At 38.2% G+C, this 14,631-nt stretch overlaps 1 protein-coding gene across 8 annotated transcripts in view; it reads right to left on the bottom strand.

The window, feature by feature from the left end:
- Positions 1-14,631, bottom strand: part of Sbf2 (SET binding factor 2) — a 359,732-nt gene that overhangs the window by 171,934 nt on the left and 173,167 nt on the right. For all 8 annotated transcript variants that reach the window (XM_052713085.1, XM_052713088.1, XM_052713089.1 and 5 more), the window contains 3 exons: positions 9,547-9,666; positions 7,614-7,724; positions 5,568-5,673 (listed from right to left, as the gene is read on the bottom strand). In XM_052713085.1, coding sequence (XP_052569045.1) covers positions 5,568-5,673; positions 7,614-7,724; positions 9,547-9,666 — 337 coding nt within the window. The remainder of the gene's footprint in view (positions 1-5,567; positions 5,674-7,613; positions 7,725-9,546; positions 9,667-14,631) is intronic.

The raw sequence follows: 14,631 nt of genomic DNA, 5'->3' as shown, positions 1-14,631 counted from the left end.
GAAAGCTGCTTGCTTACATGTTGAGTAGGTATGTTTTATAGAACATTAATCTCTGAGGTCCTAAAAGAGAGAACTGAAGTTTACACAAAGAGAACTTTGTGACAAGGAAGATCAACTCAATTTAATTTTCACTGTTTTGCCACAGTTTCACGTTCAATAAAAGATAACTAAATAGACTATTTAATAGTAGCAGTCAAGTGCCATAGAAATAATAGGAAGAAGTGGGGAGATGACTCAGTTGGTAAAAGACCTGAGATCATATAACCCAACACCCTGTAAAAGCCAGTCATGGCCACATACTTTTATAACTCTGGCTCTGTTGTAGAGGGTGGTGAAGAGATGGGTGGATCCCCAGAACTCACTGACCAGCCAGACTCAAAGCCAGTCTGTAAACTCTGGGTTTAGTAAAAGATGCTATCTCAAATGAGAAGGTAGTAAAGATAACTGGCATCAACCTCTGGCCTCTACATGCACAAACACACATGTGTACACTGCCCGCCCCTAAACACACACACCACACACACACACACACACACACACACACACACACACACACACACACACGTATACAAGCATGCACACACACACACTTTCTTCTTTGGTACATTTTCATCTTCCTATTTTAGGAATGTATACTTTAAAAAATGTTCTTAAACAAGTTTATGTCAAAGAATTATTACATGCTACAACAGTAGCTTTCCCAGAAGAATAAATATCAGGTTATTTTCTACCAAAGCATTTAAAAACAGAAATAATTTTCTGAATAACAAGATATACTTACAATCTACATTTTAAGAAATTTATGTGCAAAGTAGAAATAATGTTTGAAGATAAATAAAAACATGTTTTAATAAGTTAAAAATGTATATTGAATATACATGGAGTCAGAGAGACAACTGACCCAAGAGTAGCTAATGAAAAGCTGGTTAAAGTTACATATGAGTGAAAAAAATGTATAGAAACATGAAGATGAACAGAAAATTATGGAGAGTGAAACCTGGAATGGCAGAAGAACACAACTATTTTAAAAACAGAAATCTTTCAAACTGAGAAAAACAAATCATTATCTTAAAAATTCTTATAAGAACAAAGGGAATGCTCTCGTTACATTTCCACTTTTGACAAGAAAGCTAGTCTACAAAAAAAGGCTACAAAAGAATCTTACAGTCTTACTCACTTCCTTCCTCTCTGTGTTCCATAACCCCAACCCCAAGCTCTCAACCCAGGTAATGAGCTCTGGTAATGGCCTAATATTGGCTTTCTAGAAAGTCTAACCAAATGCCTGGTGATAAGAGAATGTCTTCAGACAGACCTACCTGCACCAGGTGCTTTGCTATACAGTCTACATACGCCAATGCCTCTTTCTTTTTTCCTTCCTTTATTTCTATTCCTTCCTTCCATTTTTCTTTCTTTCTTTCCTCCTTCCCTTCTTTCTCTAAATCAGTCAAGAGTCCCCTTATTAAACTATTTTTCCTCCTTTCCTTCATTGCCTTTTTCTTATTCTTTCCTTGAAAAGATTAATGTAGAATATACAAAGGATAATTTAACTCAAAATTAACCTCCAATTACTAGAGAGCAAAATAAAATAATTTAAAAAGATTATCTTCAAATGATCAAACACTCAATCACCTTGAATTCTGGCACTGTTTCACTTGTATACTGAAAATCTTATGAGACATGATTACCCTTTCTATATTTCTGAGGTACTGTGTCATACAGAGGATACAACAATAGGAAAATATAGCACGTTTAGAAGTCCATAATCTCCTAAGGGGAAATTCCTTATGAATGCAATTGGCCTTTCCTATTTAATTAGGGCAGAATTATCAGAACATATAGCCAAACTGCCCTAAATAGACCAACTGATCTACTCGGCAAGGACACTCTCCAGCATGATGAGTTATTTGCAGTTTGTGCAGTATGCTCCAGGTTTTCAGCTTTCATGAGCTGTCACTCGTGCTGGAGTGGGCTTTCAGTGATGTAGGTGCCCTTGAGTCATTTCTGCTCCTGTTAGTAACCCTCACCCCTACTTGTATAAGCAGTACTCATGAGTAGCACTCATTGGTTCATCAAGCTGGGCTTTAATGATATCCTTACTTTGGTCTATCATTGGTTCCCACTTTGGACAAGTAAATGTTTCCTTGTGTCCCCCAGGAAGGTGTTGAATGATACCTCTCATTGTATTTTTTAAATTTTAACTTGGGTATCTTTGTGGATTTCTGTGGGCCTCTCTAGCACTTTGCTTCTTCCTATTCTCATGTGGTCTTCATTTACCATGGTCTCCTATTCCTTGTTCTCCCTCTCTGTTGTTGATCCAGCTGGGATCTCCCGCTCCCCCAAGCTCTCTTTCCCTCGACCCTCGCCTTTCACTACCCCCACTCATGTCCAGGCTGTTCATGTAGATCTCATTCCATTTCTCTGTCATTGGGCGATCCCTGTGTCTTTCTTGGGGTCCTGTTTTCCAGGTAGCCTCCCTGGTGATGTGAGTAGCAGACAAGTCATCCTTGTTTCATGTCTAGTATCCTGCTATGAGTGAGTACATACCATGTTTGTCTTTCTGAGTCTGGGTTACCTCACTCAGGATGATTTTTTCTAGATCCATCCATTTGTCTGCAAACCTCATGATGTCATTGTTTTTCTCTGCTGAGTAGTATTCCATTGTGTATATGTACCACATTTTGTTTATCCATTCTTCAGTTGAAGGGCATCTAGGTTGTTTCCATGTTCTGGCTATTACAAACAATGCTGATATGAACATAGCTGAACAAGTGCTCTTATGGTGTGGTTGAGCATTCCTTGGGTATATGCCCAAGAGTGGTATAGCTGGATCTTGGGGGAGATGGATTCCCAATTTTCTAAGAAAGCGCCATATTGATCCAAAGTGGTTGTACAAGCTTGCATTCCCACCAGCAGTGGAGGAGAGTTCCCCTAGCTCCACATCCTCTCCAGCATAAGGTGTCTTCAGTGTTTTTGATCTTAGCCATTCTGACAGGCGTAAGGTGGTATCTCAGAGTTGTTTTGATTTGCATTTCCCTGATGATTAGGGATGTTGAGCAATTCCTTAAATGTCTTTCAGCCATTTGAGTTTCCTCTGTTGAGAATTCTCTGTTTAGTTCTATAGCCCATTTCTGGCAATGGTCGAGAGACAGCCCGAACTGACCTACTCTGGTGATGGGATGGCCAAACACCCTAATTGTTGTGCTAGAAACCTCATCCAACTACTGAGGGATCTGGATGCAGAGATCCATGACTAGGCCCTGGGTGGAGCTCTGGGAGTCCAATTAGTGAGAATGAGGAGGGTTTATATGAGCGAGAATTGTTGAGACCAAGGTTGGATAAAGCACAGGGACAAATAGCCAAATGAATGGAAACACATGAACTATGAACCAATGGCTGAGGGGTCCCCACTGGATCAGGCCCTCCGAATGGGTGAGACAGTTGATTGGCTTGATCTGTTTGGGAGGCATCCAGGCAGTGGGACCGGGTCCTGTGCTCATTGCATGAGTTGGCTGTTTGAAACCTGGGGCCTATGCAGGATTGTTTGGCTCGGCCTGGGAGGAGGGGACTAGACCTACCTGGACTGAGTCTACCAGGTTGACCTCAGTCTGTGGGGAAGGCTTTGCCCTGGAGGAGATGGGAATGGGGGGTGGGGGTGGGGGGGAAGGTGAGGGGGACGGGAGGGGGGAGAACAAGGGAATCCATGGCTGATATGTAGAACTGAATTGTATTGCAAAATAAATTTAAAAAAAAATTTTTTTAACTTGGACTTCAAGATCAAAGGTTCCCAAGGAGTGAATCCATGTCCAGTACTGTAAACATAAGCAAAATCCATGACTAAGGAAGTCACAGGCCCCAGGGGAGAATCTTTTAATAGCGTTTTCCTAAATAGCCATGTTGTAAAACTGCCTTCTAACTATTTGTTTAGATTCACAGATCAGTCACTTTCTTTAAGAGTGTGGCCACTGATAGGTTTCCTATGCTCAAAGACGACCCCACACCCATGAGCATATGAGCAGCTCTAAATGGATAAGAGGAGAACATGAAGATAGAAGGGAGATATAATGGTGGGTCCTGGAGGAATTCATTGGGAGGGAGTAAGGGGGTGGATCTGACCAAGATATATTAATTCCAATTTCTAGTTCTAGACTGGCCTTAAACTTCTGCAATCCTTCTGTCTTAACTTTCTGAGAACTGGGGTTATAAAATTCACTGTTTAGAAGGATACAATTCAGTGGTTTTAGTACAAAGTCATATACTACTATTAATATCTAACCCAAAACAATTCCATCATTCAAGAGAAATCCTGGACCTTGAAGTACCCCAAACTAGCCTTGGGGAAATATTATTCTAGTTTCTGACTATAGAAATTTGCCTATTCTGAACTTTTCATATAAACAGAATCAGACTATATGTGGCCTTTTGTGTCTGGCTTCTTCACTTAGCATAGTTTCAAGCTACATCCATGATATAGCACATATCGATACTACACTCCTTTGTATGGCTGAATAATAAGGTGTATTAAATCATCCATTCATAACAGACATTTGTGATTACTTATTTCAATTTGGTATAAGGATGCTATGAACATTCACACATTTTTGAACAAGTTTTCAGTTAAGAATTTGATACATTTATTTACATACATATGTATGAAAAACCATCACCACAAAAGGTTTCCTTGTGACACTTGTAATCTTTCTCTTCTCACCTACAATGTAGTCAGAGACCTGTTTTTGTCACCACAGACTAGACTGCAATTTAAGAAACTGAATCGTAAGTTATGCATTCTTTTCATGTGATGGTTTTCATTCAGGACAATTATTTTTAAGTAATCTATGTTGGATATATCAATAATTCATTCTTTTATATTGTATATTGTATATATTGTATATATTTATATTTATATTGTATATCTTTTATATTCATTCTTTTATATTGTATATCCTATCACAGAATTTAATATATTTCTATTATTAATTCCCTATTACCTTTAGTGAACACAAAGACTGTTTTCAATTTTTTACTATTAAAAAACGGCTATGGACATTCATGTGCAAATATTTTTATGGATATGTATTATCATTTTCCTTGGGTAAATGCCTAGGAATGAACTTCACTTTAAAAAGTATACAACCCATAGTCCAAGGTAGTTTTTCACACTCTAATTAGCAAAGAACAATGTTCCAGTTCTTTGATATCTTTTCAAATATGCAAGCAGGCAATCTTTTCACAAGCTAGGACACCTGATGTGCCTATCTCCATCCCTAAGTTGTATGCCTCATTACAATCCTACCAAGCAGTCAATGCCAAGTGTCCTTCCCTTATCTCCTTTCTTTGCTGTAAGTTGCTCCCAATATCCAAACTATGCCAATGGGTGATACAAAAGTCAGTCCCTTAGGAAGTTTGCTCCATTCTTCTCTCCTCCTGACATAGCTAAGCTACAACAGATAACAAATGGTTTCTTTATATTTTCTTTATCATGTAGGTCAAGTGATACTAACTTAAATCTTTCTTTCTATCCATGGGTTTCTGTAAGAACATATTTTAAAATCCAGGATAAGACATACCTAATTGCTGAAATAAAAGAGCCACACTAGTGCCTGTGACAGGAAGACTGTCATGCAAAGGAGTCTGGATCAGCTGTCTGTCTCCTGCACCCAAGGAAAATAGCTTCTGCAGAATGAGAGAAACATATATAAAGCCATAAGAGACAATAGGAAGCAGTAACATATAACCTAAAACATACAAGTCATACTGTGTACAACTCAAAATATCAGAAAATTCAGTCCATGAAAGTTGAAAATTTAGTAGATGAGACACAAAATTCATTGACAATTTTAACTGACTAAAAACATGTTAACATCAGGACCTATTTGCATCTTCAAAGGCCCAAGGACCATTTGTTTCTTTGAAGGGCAGACCTGGTGATGACCAAGGCCACCTTTAAGGTTCTGTCCTTCAAACAGGATGGAAAAGAAGGGTGGGGGGAGGCAGAGAGAAAGGGGGAGAAGAAGAGGGAAGGGGAGGGAGGGAGGGAAAAGGGAAGGAAGAGGAGGGAGAAAGAAAGAGGGGGTAAGTAATTGAAGACAAAAGACACTGAGAAAGAGTAGAGTTAAAAATGGTAATTTTCCTATATGTAACATCTTTTTAAAATTTACCATTTTAGGGAGCTGGAGAGATGGCTTGGTGGTTTAAGAGCACTTGCTGCTCTTTCAGAGGATCCGAGCTTAGTTTCCAGCATCCATGTCAGGAGGCTCACAACCATTTGTAATTCTAAGGGATCTGCTGCCACTGAGTTCCTAGGATACCAGCACTCACTTGCACATACCCATGTGCAGACACACACCCACACACCAATACATAATTAAAAATATGAATGAAACTTCAAAAATTCTTCTAAAACAATGTTTTTAACAGACTAAAATACAAATAATTTGATTTTTCAGAGGGTTGTCTCTCTTCTTCCATATTATATAAAAAGCAAAATACATGGTCAACTAGTTGTTTTTAAAGTTTAAGGAGAAAAGTCTTCTTTTTTGTTCTGTTTGGTATTGGAGATTGATTGCAAGGCCTTACATGATGAGCACATGCTCTCACTACAGCCACATGCCTAGCTCCAATGCTTTTTAAAAGATGGATGTCCTAGAAACAATAAATAAATCATAGCAGCAAAGATTCTTACTTTTCTGTTCCAGAGACTTTTTTTTAAATGTCACGATATAGAGAATAAAGGAATCTATTTTAAAAAATAGTTACAATGTTACAAAGGGAGTTTTCTTAATGCTGTCTCCTAATTTTGGTCAAATTTTTTACTTAATAAAATTGAAGTATAACTATAGAGAAACAAGAAAGTAGCAAAAAAATTGAAAAATTCTACCCAAAGAAAGGTATGTCCAAGCTGGGCGGTGGTGGCGCACGCCTTTAATCCCAGCACTTGGGAGGCAGAGCCAGGCAGATCTCTCTGAGTTCAAGGCCAGCCTGGTCTACAGAGCGAGATCCAGGACAGGTACCAAAAACTACACAGAGAAACCCTGTCTTGAAAAACAAACAAAACAAAACAAAATAACAACAACAAAAAGAAAGGTATGTCCAAAAAGTTAAAAAGTAGAATTGAAGTCACATCAAATATGCCTGCTAATTATGCTACGTGAAAGGGGAACTCAGTCTTAAAATCAGTCTTTTTGAAAAGATTTATTTTTATTATTTAAATTATGTGTGTGTGTGTGTGTGTGTGTGTGTGTGTGTGTGTGTGTGTGTGTGTGTGTGTGGTGTGTGTGGGGGGGTATATGCACATGAATGCAAGTGCCTACAGAGGTCAGAGTCCACTGGACCTGGGCTTATAGGCAATTGTGAGCCACCTGATGTGGGTGCTATCTCAGGTCCTCCGGAAGAGTAGCATGTTCTCTTAAGCACTATCTCTCCAGGCCTTGAAATCGACCTACTGACTTATGAAAAGAATGGAATCTTAGGTGTCTAGAAGGTACACCATAGAGACAAGGTTTAGCTACAGTAGGATGCTCTTTAAAACAAAAATATTTTAAGACTTCTTTCTTTCTCTTCATAAATTAAGTCACCTGGGGGGGTGCAGTTTATCTGCCTTTTATTCTATTTACCTGAGACCCTCCAGCAGCTGGGACAAGGCAAGCACAAAGATTTGCAATGAGACTTTCCAAAGAGACACTTAAGCTGTCCACGTACACAGTATAGATCAAACCCAAGCAAGCCTGCAAAGAGAGAGGTGCATGCAGTCATTTCATGGCAGTGTCACTAAAAATAAATTGTGACATTTCTTCTAGGAAAATTTCTCTTTGAACCACGTAAATTATATTCTACATTAAACATGAAATGAATCTTAAGCCACAAATTAAATTTATTAAATTTTCCTCTAGGAGCAGAACACCCAAATGAGCTTCTAATATAAGTTTATAGAAAGCAGAATGCCATAATTTATAAAACAGGTATCTCTGTTTAGATAACCACTCCAGCTAATTTGCAAGGCTGAATTGTTTTTTTTTTCTATACAGTTTGCCTGATTGTTTTTAACTTATTTTAAGAAATTCCATATTTCAAGATAAAAATTCAGAGATATTCTTTTATGGTTCTTACAAATTTAGAATATTTCTGGAAACTTAAACTTCTAAGAATTATAACAAGAAACAGCAAAGCAGGTAAAATAAGATGAACACTTTGAAGACAGTAAGTGGTGAAATAAGATAAAATGCAATCTTTACTTTCTTTACTTTACTTGTGTTTGGGGTTTGTATATGTGCTCATGTGTACATATGGATACTGGAGAAGGATGCCAACAGTTTTCTTCAGTAGCTCCCTACCTTATGTTTTGAAATAGGGTCTCTCACTGGACCTGGAGCTCATGGGTTAAGCTAGACTGGCTGGCCTGTGAGCTCTGGAGATCCTCCTGTCTCCCTGTCCTGTTTCCTCCATCCCAGAACTGAGGTCAGACATGTGACCAGTCCTGTGCTTGGCTTTACAGGAGTACTAGGGATCCAAATTCAAATCCTCTTGTTGGTGTAGCAAGTTCTTTTCTGACTGATTCCTTTTCTTACTCCTAATATACAATCTCAATTTTGTAGCTTATTGAAATTTGTGACTGAAAAATTAGTCACTAATTTATAGTAATGTAGTAATGGCACACACTAAATAGTATGTACAAAACACACTAACGGAGTCATAATTGTCACTGTAATAGTGAGGTTGTTATTTCTTCTAAAATACATAATCTTACTTTCTAGTTTTTTTATATTGTATATTAGTACAGATATTTATACTTTCATACATTTTTTTTTTTTTTTTTTGGTTTTTCGAGACAGGGTTTCTCTGTGTAGCTTTGTGCCTTTCCTGGGACTCACTTGGTAGCCCAGGCTGGCCTCGAACTCACAGAGATCCGCCTGGCTCTGCCTCCCGAGTGCTGGGATTAAAGGCGTGCGCCACCACCGCCCGGCCTTTCATACATTTTTATACTCAAAAAGTCTGAATATTAAAAAAGGAGAAAATCTACAAGCATCAAGTGGCATCTCACTATTTAGGCCAGGCTTGCCAGGACTTCAGGTCCTCTTGTTTCTACCTTTTAAATACTACAATTGCTAACATGGGCCATTAGGCTTGGCTTTAAACAATATTTTAGAGACATGACCAGAATTATCTAAAATCTCATATAATCCTATTAACTGTAACCTAACTCCAAAAACTTAATAAACATGTTCACAGTTGTTACACTATCAGTGCATTTTAAATTTCCTGAAAGTAATCAAATTATTTTTATGATTTATAATTTTACATTTAATTAACATGAGGTCTATTTTAAAACAAACATTATATTCTTATCAGTGTGACTAGTTATGTTAACTTACTCAGGGATTGCTTCATCCAACACAAATTTGTTTTTTCATGTCACACTATTTTTACTTATTGGTGAATCACTAACTCAATTTAACAATACTTCTAATACAAAAAAACTTGCCACTTTAGTTTATTCAAAATAGACTTATACAATAATATAGACTAAAATGACAACTATGAGCTCTTTACCCTAGAAATTTCTGGGTAGTCTAATCTGGATACCAAGACGAGGCTTTTGGGAGCAAACACTTCTGCAGGTTGAATTAAAGCAGACACTTCTTCACCTTCAATCTCTTCCTTCTTTGTTCCCTGGAAAAAGAGAAATTACAATCAATGTACAAAGTTTCCTAGGTTCATAATTCACACAATATATTCAAACCACACACCTTACAGATAATTTATAAGAATCCAAATTAATCACAAATACTAGGCAAAAAAATGACAAAGTAAGAAGTATTTGTTTCAATTTATTTTCAAAGCTCCTTGGGCTACAGATATTTATACCAACTTTGATTGTTTCATTTCTGAGGAATCAAGGTAAGGCATGTTTAAGTTAATCTTAAGTAATGATCCAAACAACTAAAAATGTTACTTATTTAAGTGTAAAGCCAGTCTTTAAGAGAATGGGAAAAGTCTGTTCTAGAAATAAGGCATTGATTTTCATTTCTGTTTTTTCTGTTTCACCCAATCTTTCACTCCTGTGGGGATTCCAAGGCCTGGAGAAAGCTCAGTGCTCTTGAAGTAAAAGCACACTGAGTTGTCAAGTGCTTCTGTTCACATACAACAATAGCAATTGCCTTAAAAAGAGAGAACATTTTTGTACAGAAAGCAAAACTTCGTAATTAGTGTCATGAAAATGTATGCTCATAAATGGTTAAAATTTAAAGTAGATTACCACAATAAAATACCAAGTTGGAAAAAAAGACACCTAAGTTTCAACAACTAACTACTAGTCAATAAGCCTGCAAAAATATTATCTGGAATGCTAAGAGTTAAGAGCACTGGCTGGTCTTCCAGAGGACCCCAGTTACTTTCTCAGCACTCACATGGCGGCTCACAACTGTCTGTAACTCTAGTCCCAGGGGATCGGAAGCCCTCTTCTAGTCTTGTGGCACTGCATGGAGGTGGTACATAAACATAAATGTTGTCAAAACACCCAGACACATAAGACAAAAACAAGACTTTGGATGGGGCAAAGGCAAGACTAAGTTCCATGAAGGCCTCAGACATAATTTGTGAGCACAAGGTTGAAAGGCAAAGCACAAAAAGCACAAGGTGGAGTAGTACTGCCTTGTGCCCACCCCAAGAACCACACACTGCCATTAGCATGCACATCTTCGCACCCAACCTCATGGTGGCCAAGTCCCACTTCTAGTACTTTGTGTCACAGCTAAAGAAGAAGAAAGAGGTCCTAGGGGAGATTGTGAACTTGGGTAACTGAGAAGACACCAAGCAGGAAGAACTTCAACATTTGGCTGCACTATGACTCTGGCAGTGGCATGCACAAACATTGTCAGTACCGTGACCTGAGCACAGAGGGAAGCACCATGCATTCCATCCAACCATCGCAAGCATGCAGTGGTATCATGACAAGTGCACCCATGTACGATCCAGCCAACCATCAAGGTGGGCGAGATGGCAACTGCCAGTGGCCTCTGTCAAGTCATCCAAGGCTCCAAGATGAAGTTCTCGCTGCCCCAGGTAATGCTAGCAGAAACTGTGCTTTCACCACTAAGAGGCCCAACACCTTTTTCTAGATGGAGAAGACCACCAAATAAAGTCCACCAAAGAGTAAAAATTAATTAATCTTTAAAAAAAATTCGAGTCCACAAGTAATTCCTGTGTCCTTATTGTTTGACAAGACTCTGACACACTGAAAGTTTTAGGAAGGGAGTGGGCAGATATTTCCTCGAACTAAAGCCCCTTTCCTCTTACTTTCCCAGTATCTATGGTCCAGCTTAAACTCATTTCCTCCTGAAACTTTCCTTTCCTGACCTTTGCCTCTTGCTTTCCAGTATGGCTTACCAACACATCAGACTTGCTTATATGCTTGCTATTCAGTATTTCCCCAAATGCCACAAACTGCCAGTTGTCTACTTGACATCTCAAACATAGTCAAAACATAATCCTTCTCCCTAAACTTCATTCTCCTGTACTGTGTGGTCCATGACTAATAATGGCAATCCCATTTTTGTGTGGTAAAACTCAAATTATGATTCTTTTCTCAGTTATAGCTCATATCCAATTGTCAGAAGAGCCTGACCTCTCAATTTTCCCACTGCTACCACCAAACAGGGAGCTTGCTTGTATCTTGTTTGGATTATTACAACAGCCTGCTTTTATTCCCTTTCTTCTTTTTAAGCCTTACTCTTCCTTGCTGCTCTTCAGACACAGCAGGTATGGTCTCATCTACGGGACCTGCCTATTCTTCTTTGCCTGGAATGCTTTCCACAGATAAGCTAAGCTCTGTGTTCCTGTGCCTCATCTTATGTTCTTCTTGCTCTGACAGCCACTGTTGAACTCTCTATTTGAAAGTGCAGAGCTTAAATATCCCTTGTCCTTTTTCCTACCTGTTTTCCTCCTCCATGCCCTTATCGCTAACACATTAACAGTTTTTAACAATCTTAGCTTTTTCTTTTTGGCCCTATTTCTCCCACTAGACTAAAAACAGGTCAGGATTCTGTTTTGTTCAGTGATGATTACTGAGCTCCTAAAATAAGGGATGGGGCATGAGTTTATCACCTGGTATTTGTTCACTGCATAAATGCAGGAATAAAATTTCTCAGAATGGTTTTCTGGGTATTTCACCGAGAGACATCTTTCCTTCCCACTTAGAGACCAGGAACTATATTTTCACTTCCCTTTAGAGTCCATTTGGTTTCTGATATAGTGCAATATAACCAAAAATTAGTTGTCCAAGGAATGTACACATCCAAAGGGAACTATCTGTATATAAAAGGTCCATATGCTCTTGAAAGAGAAAGACTTTGATTTGTTACAAAGAACAAATAAAATGAGTCTGTCTGGTTTCTGGAACCCTTAAAAAGAATAGAAAAGTGATGATTATTAATTTACCAAAATTTTCACACTTAATGAATCATGGCCTTCATGGATTACTAAAAAACTCAAAATGGCAAAAATGACTGAAATTCCTGGAACAGATAAACCTATCCACATTTTTATGACATTGTGATAACTGTCCTAGAGTATCATTAAAAGACAACTTGAGTAAGCAGATAGCCATTTCAAATAAATGACCATTAGACTACTTTAACCAAAACACAAAACAGAATGTGTAGCCACTACTTAAAGCTGTTCATTAGTTAAATACCCACCAATTATTAACAAGAAAAAAGGGTCAATACAATGTAAATCGCAATTAAGTAAAAACAACTTCATGTTTTACATTTCTACACTGATTTTTCTTACAGGTGTAGAGTTTTACTTTATAAGTCCTGAAATGCTGTTATTCTTGATCCCAGTAACTGTCTTCTAAGAACCAATGCCCCAAAGGCTGGGGATAAAGTTCATTAGTGAGCACTTGCTTAGCATGCACAAGGATCTGCACTCAACCCCCAACAACTAAGCATGTGTGTATGTGCATGTATTCTGTGTGCATTCCCCCCTCATATATAAATACAATGCCCCAAGTTTAAGGAAACAGTCACAATGCCATTTTGAAGAAAAAAATGTATGCAGACAGTTGTTAGGTAAAATAAAGTATTTTCTCTAATATAATATTTGTTCTAGAAATAATTTTTCAGGTCATGGAAATAATACTTCTTCTGTTTTGTGCTAAACTATCTTTGGTATAATCGTTATCAGCGACACTGGCTTGTACGTTTTGTCTTGAGGCAGTGTTTCACTGTTGCTTGAAATTTACTATGTAGCCTGAGCTGGCCTGAGCTCACGGCAATCCTCCTTCCTCAGCTTCGTGAGTGCTGGTATTATAGGCATGAACAGCCATGCCAAGCTTGGCTTGTATATTTAACAATGACAAATTTTCACCAAAAAAAAAAAAAAGCAGGAAATTAAATGAACTTGAGAGATTTTATGATGCTTTGAAATTTAGTAATTGATATTGCAAAGTATTGTTATATTTTCTAGCTCAACATTATAAGCCTAAAAGGATTTTTTTATTTTCAGTATATCCCATTAAAGCTACAAATTTACTGTAAGTGACTTTTACTGAATTATCTTGCATTGATTTGGAAGGTCAACTCATCTTTTAAAATGTTCTTATATGTGTACTAGTGTTTTAGCTGCACGTTTGATCTGTGCAGTACATGCACACCTGGTGACTGAGGAGTCCAGAAGAAGGAGGGCATCAGATCCCCTGGAACTGGAGTTACAGGTGGCTATGAATTGCCATGTAAGTCCTGGGAATTGAACCCTGGTCCTCTGGAAGAGCAGCCAGTGCTCTTACTAATGGAGCCATCTCTCTAGGCCCCACCTCATCTTTTATCTACATCAGAATCACTTGTCACACCTTATCTATTAGTAGGTATTTGTGTCTACTGATTATTACAATGAACTATGTGAGACCGTCCACCCCTATATAATCCTGTTATGCTGATAGTCTCCATGCTTCTGTACAGGCTAAATTAACACCTGTTACATAAATGTACTTCCAAAATGCTATTGCCCTTCAAACACATCCTAAAATGCAATGCTAAAAGGTACTCTGGCTGATTTCATGTGATGACTCCATACAGCTGAGAGGCTCTAGCTTCAGGAAGTTAATACTGGTGTTCAGGCTGGACGCTTCAGTCACATTTGTTGTACCATGATGCTTGATTTTTCCTATGAGAAGAAATGCTGCATTCAACATCTATTATGTTCATTTCTACTAATACCACATTATCCTACAAATCTTCCCATATTTCTTTAAACATTAAGTTTTTGTTTCTGTTTTGGTTTGGTTTGTTTTTTTTGAGAGAGGGTTTCTCTGTACAGTCCTAGCTGTCCTGTAACACACTCTATAGACCAGGTTGGCCTCAAACTCACGGAGATTCCCCTGTCTCTGCTTCTCGAGTGCTGGGATTAAAGGCATGTGTCACTGTACCCAGCTAGAACAAATTTTTATACTTGCAGATTATTTTTATTCTTCTCTAAAAAACTGAATGCTGGCTGGGTGGTGGTGGTGCACACCTTTAATTCCAGTACTCAGGAGGCAGAAGCAGGTGTATCTCTGTGAGTTTGAGGCTTAGCCTGGTCTACAAAGTGAGTTCCAGGACAGCCAAGGTTGTTACACAGAGAAACCCTGTCTCAAAA

The sequence above is a fragment of the Peromyscus californicus genome, unplaced genomic scaffold (assembly GCF_007827085.1).
Source record: "Peromyscus californicus insignis strain IS unplaced genomic scaffold, ASM782708v3 Scaffold_4__1_contigs__length_199733344, whole genome shotgun sequence".
Classification (NCBI taxonomy): Eukaryota; Metazoa; Chordata; class Mammalia; order Rodentia; family Cricetidae; genus Peromyscus; species Peromyscus californicus.
This window is presented reverse-complemented; position numbering and strand designations above follow the sequence as displayed.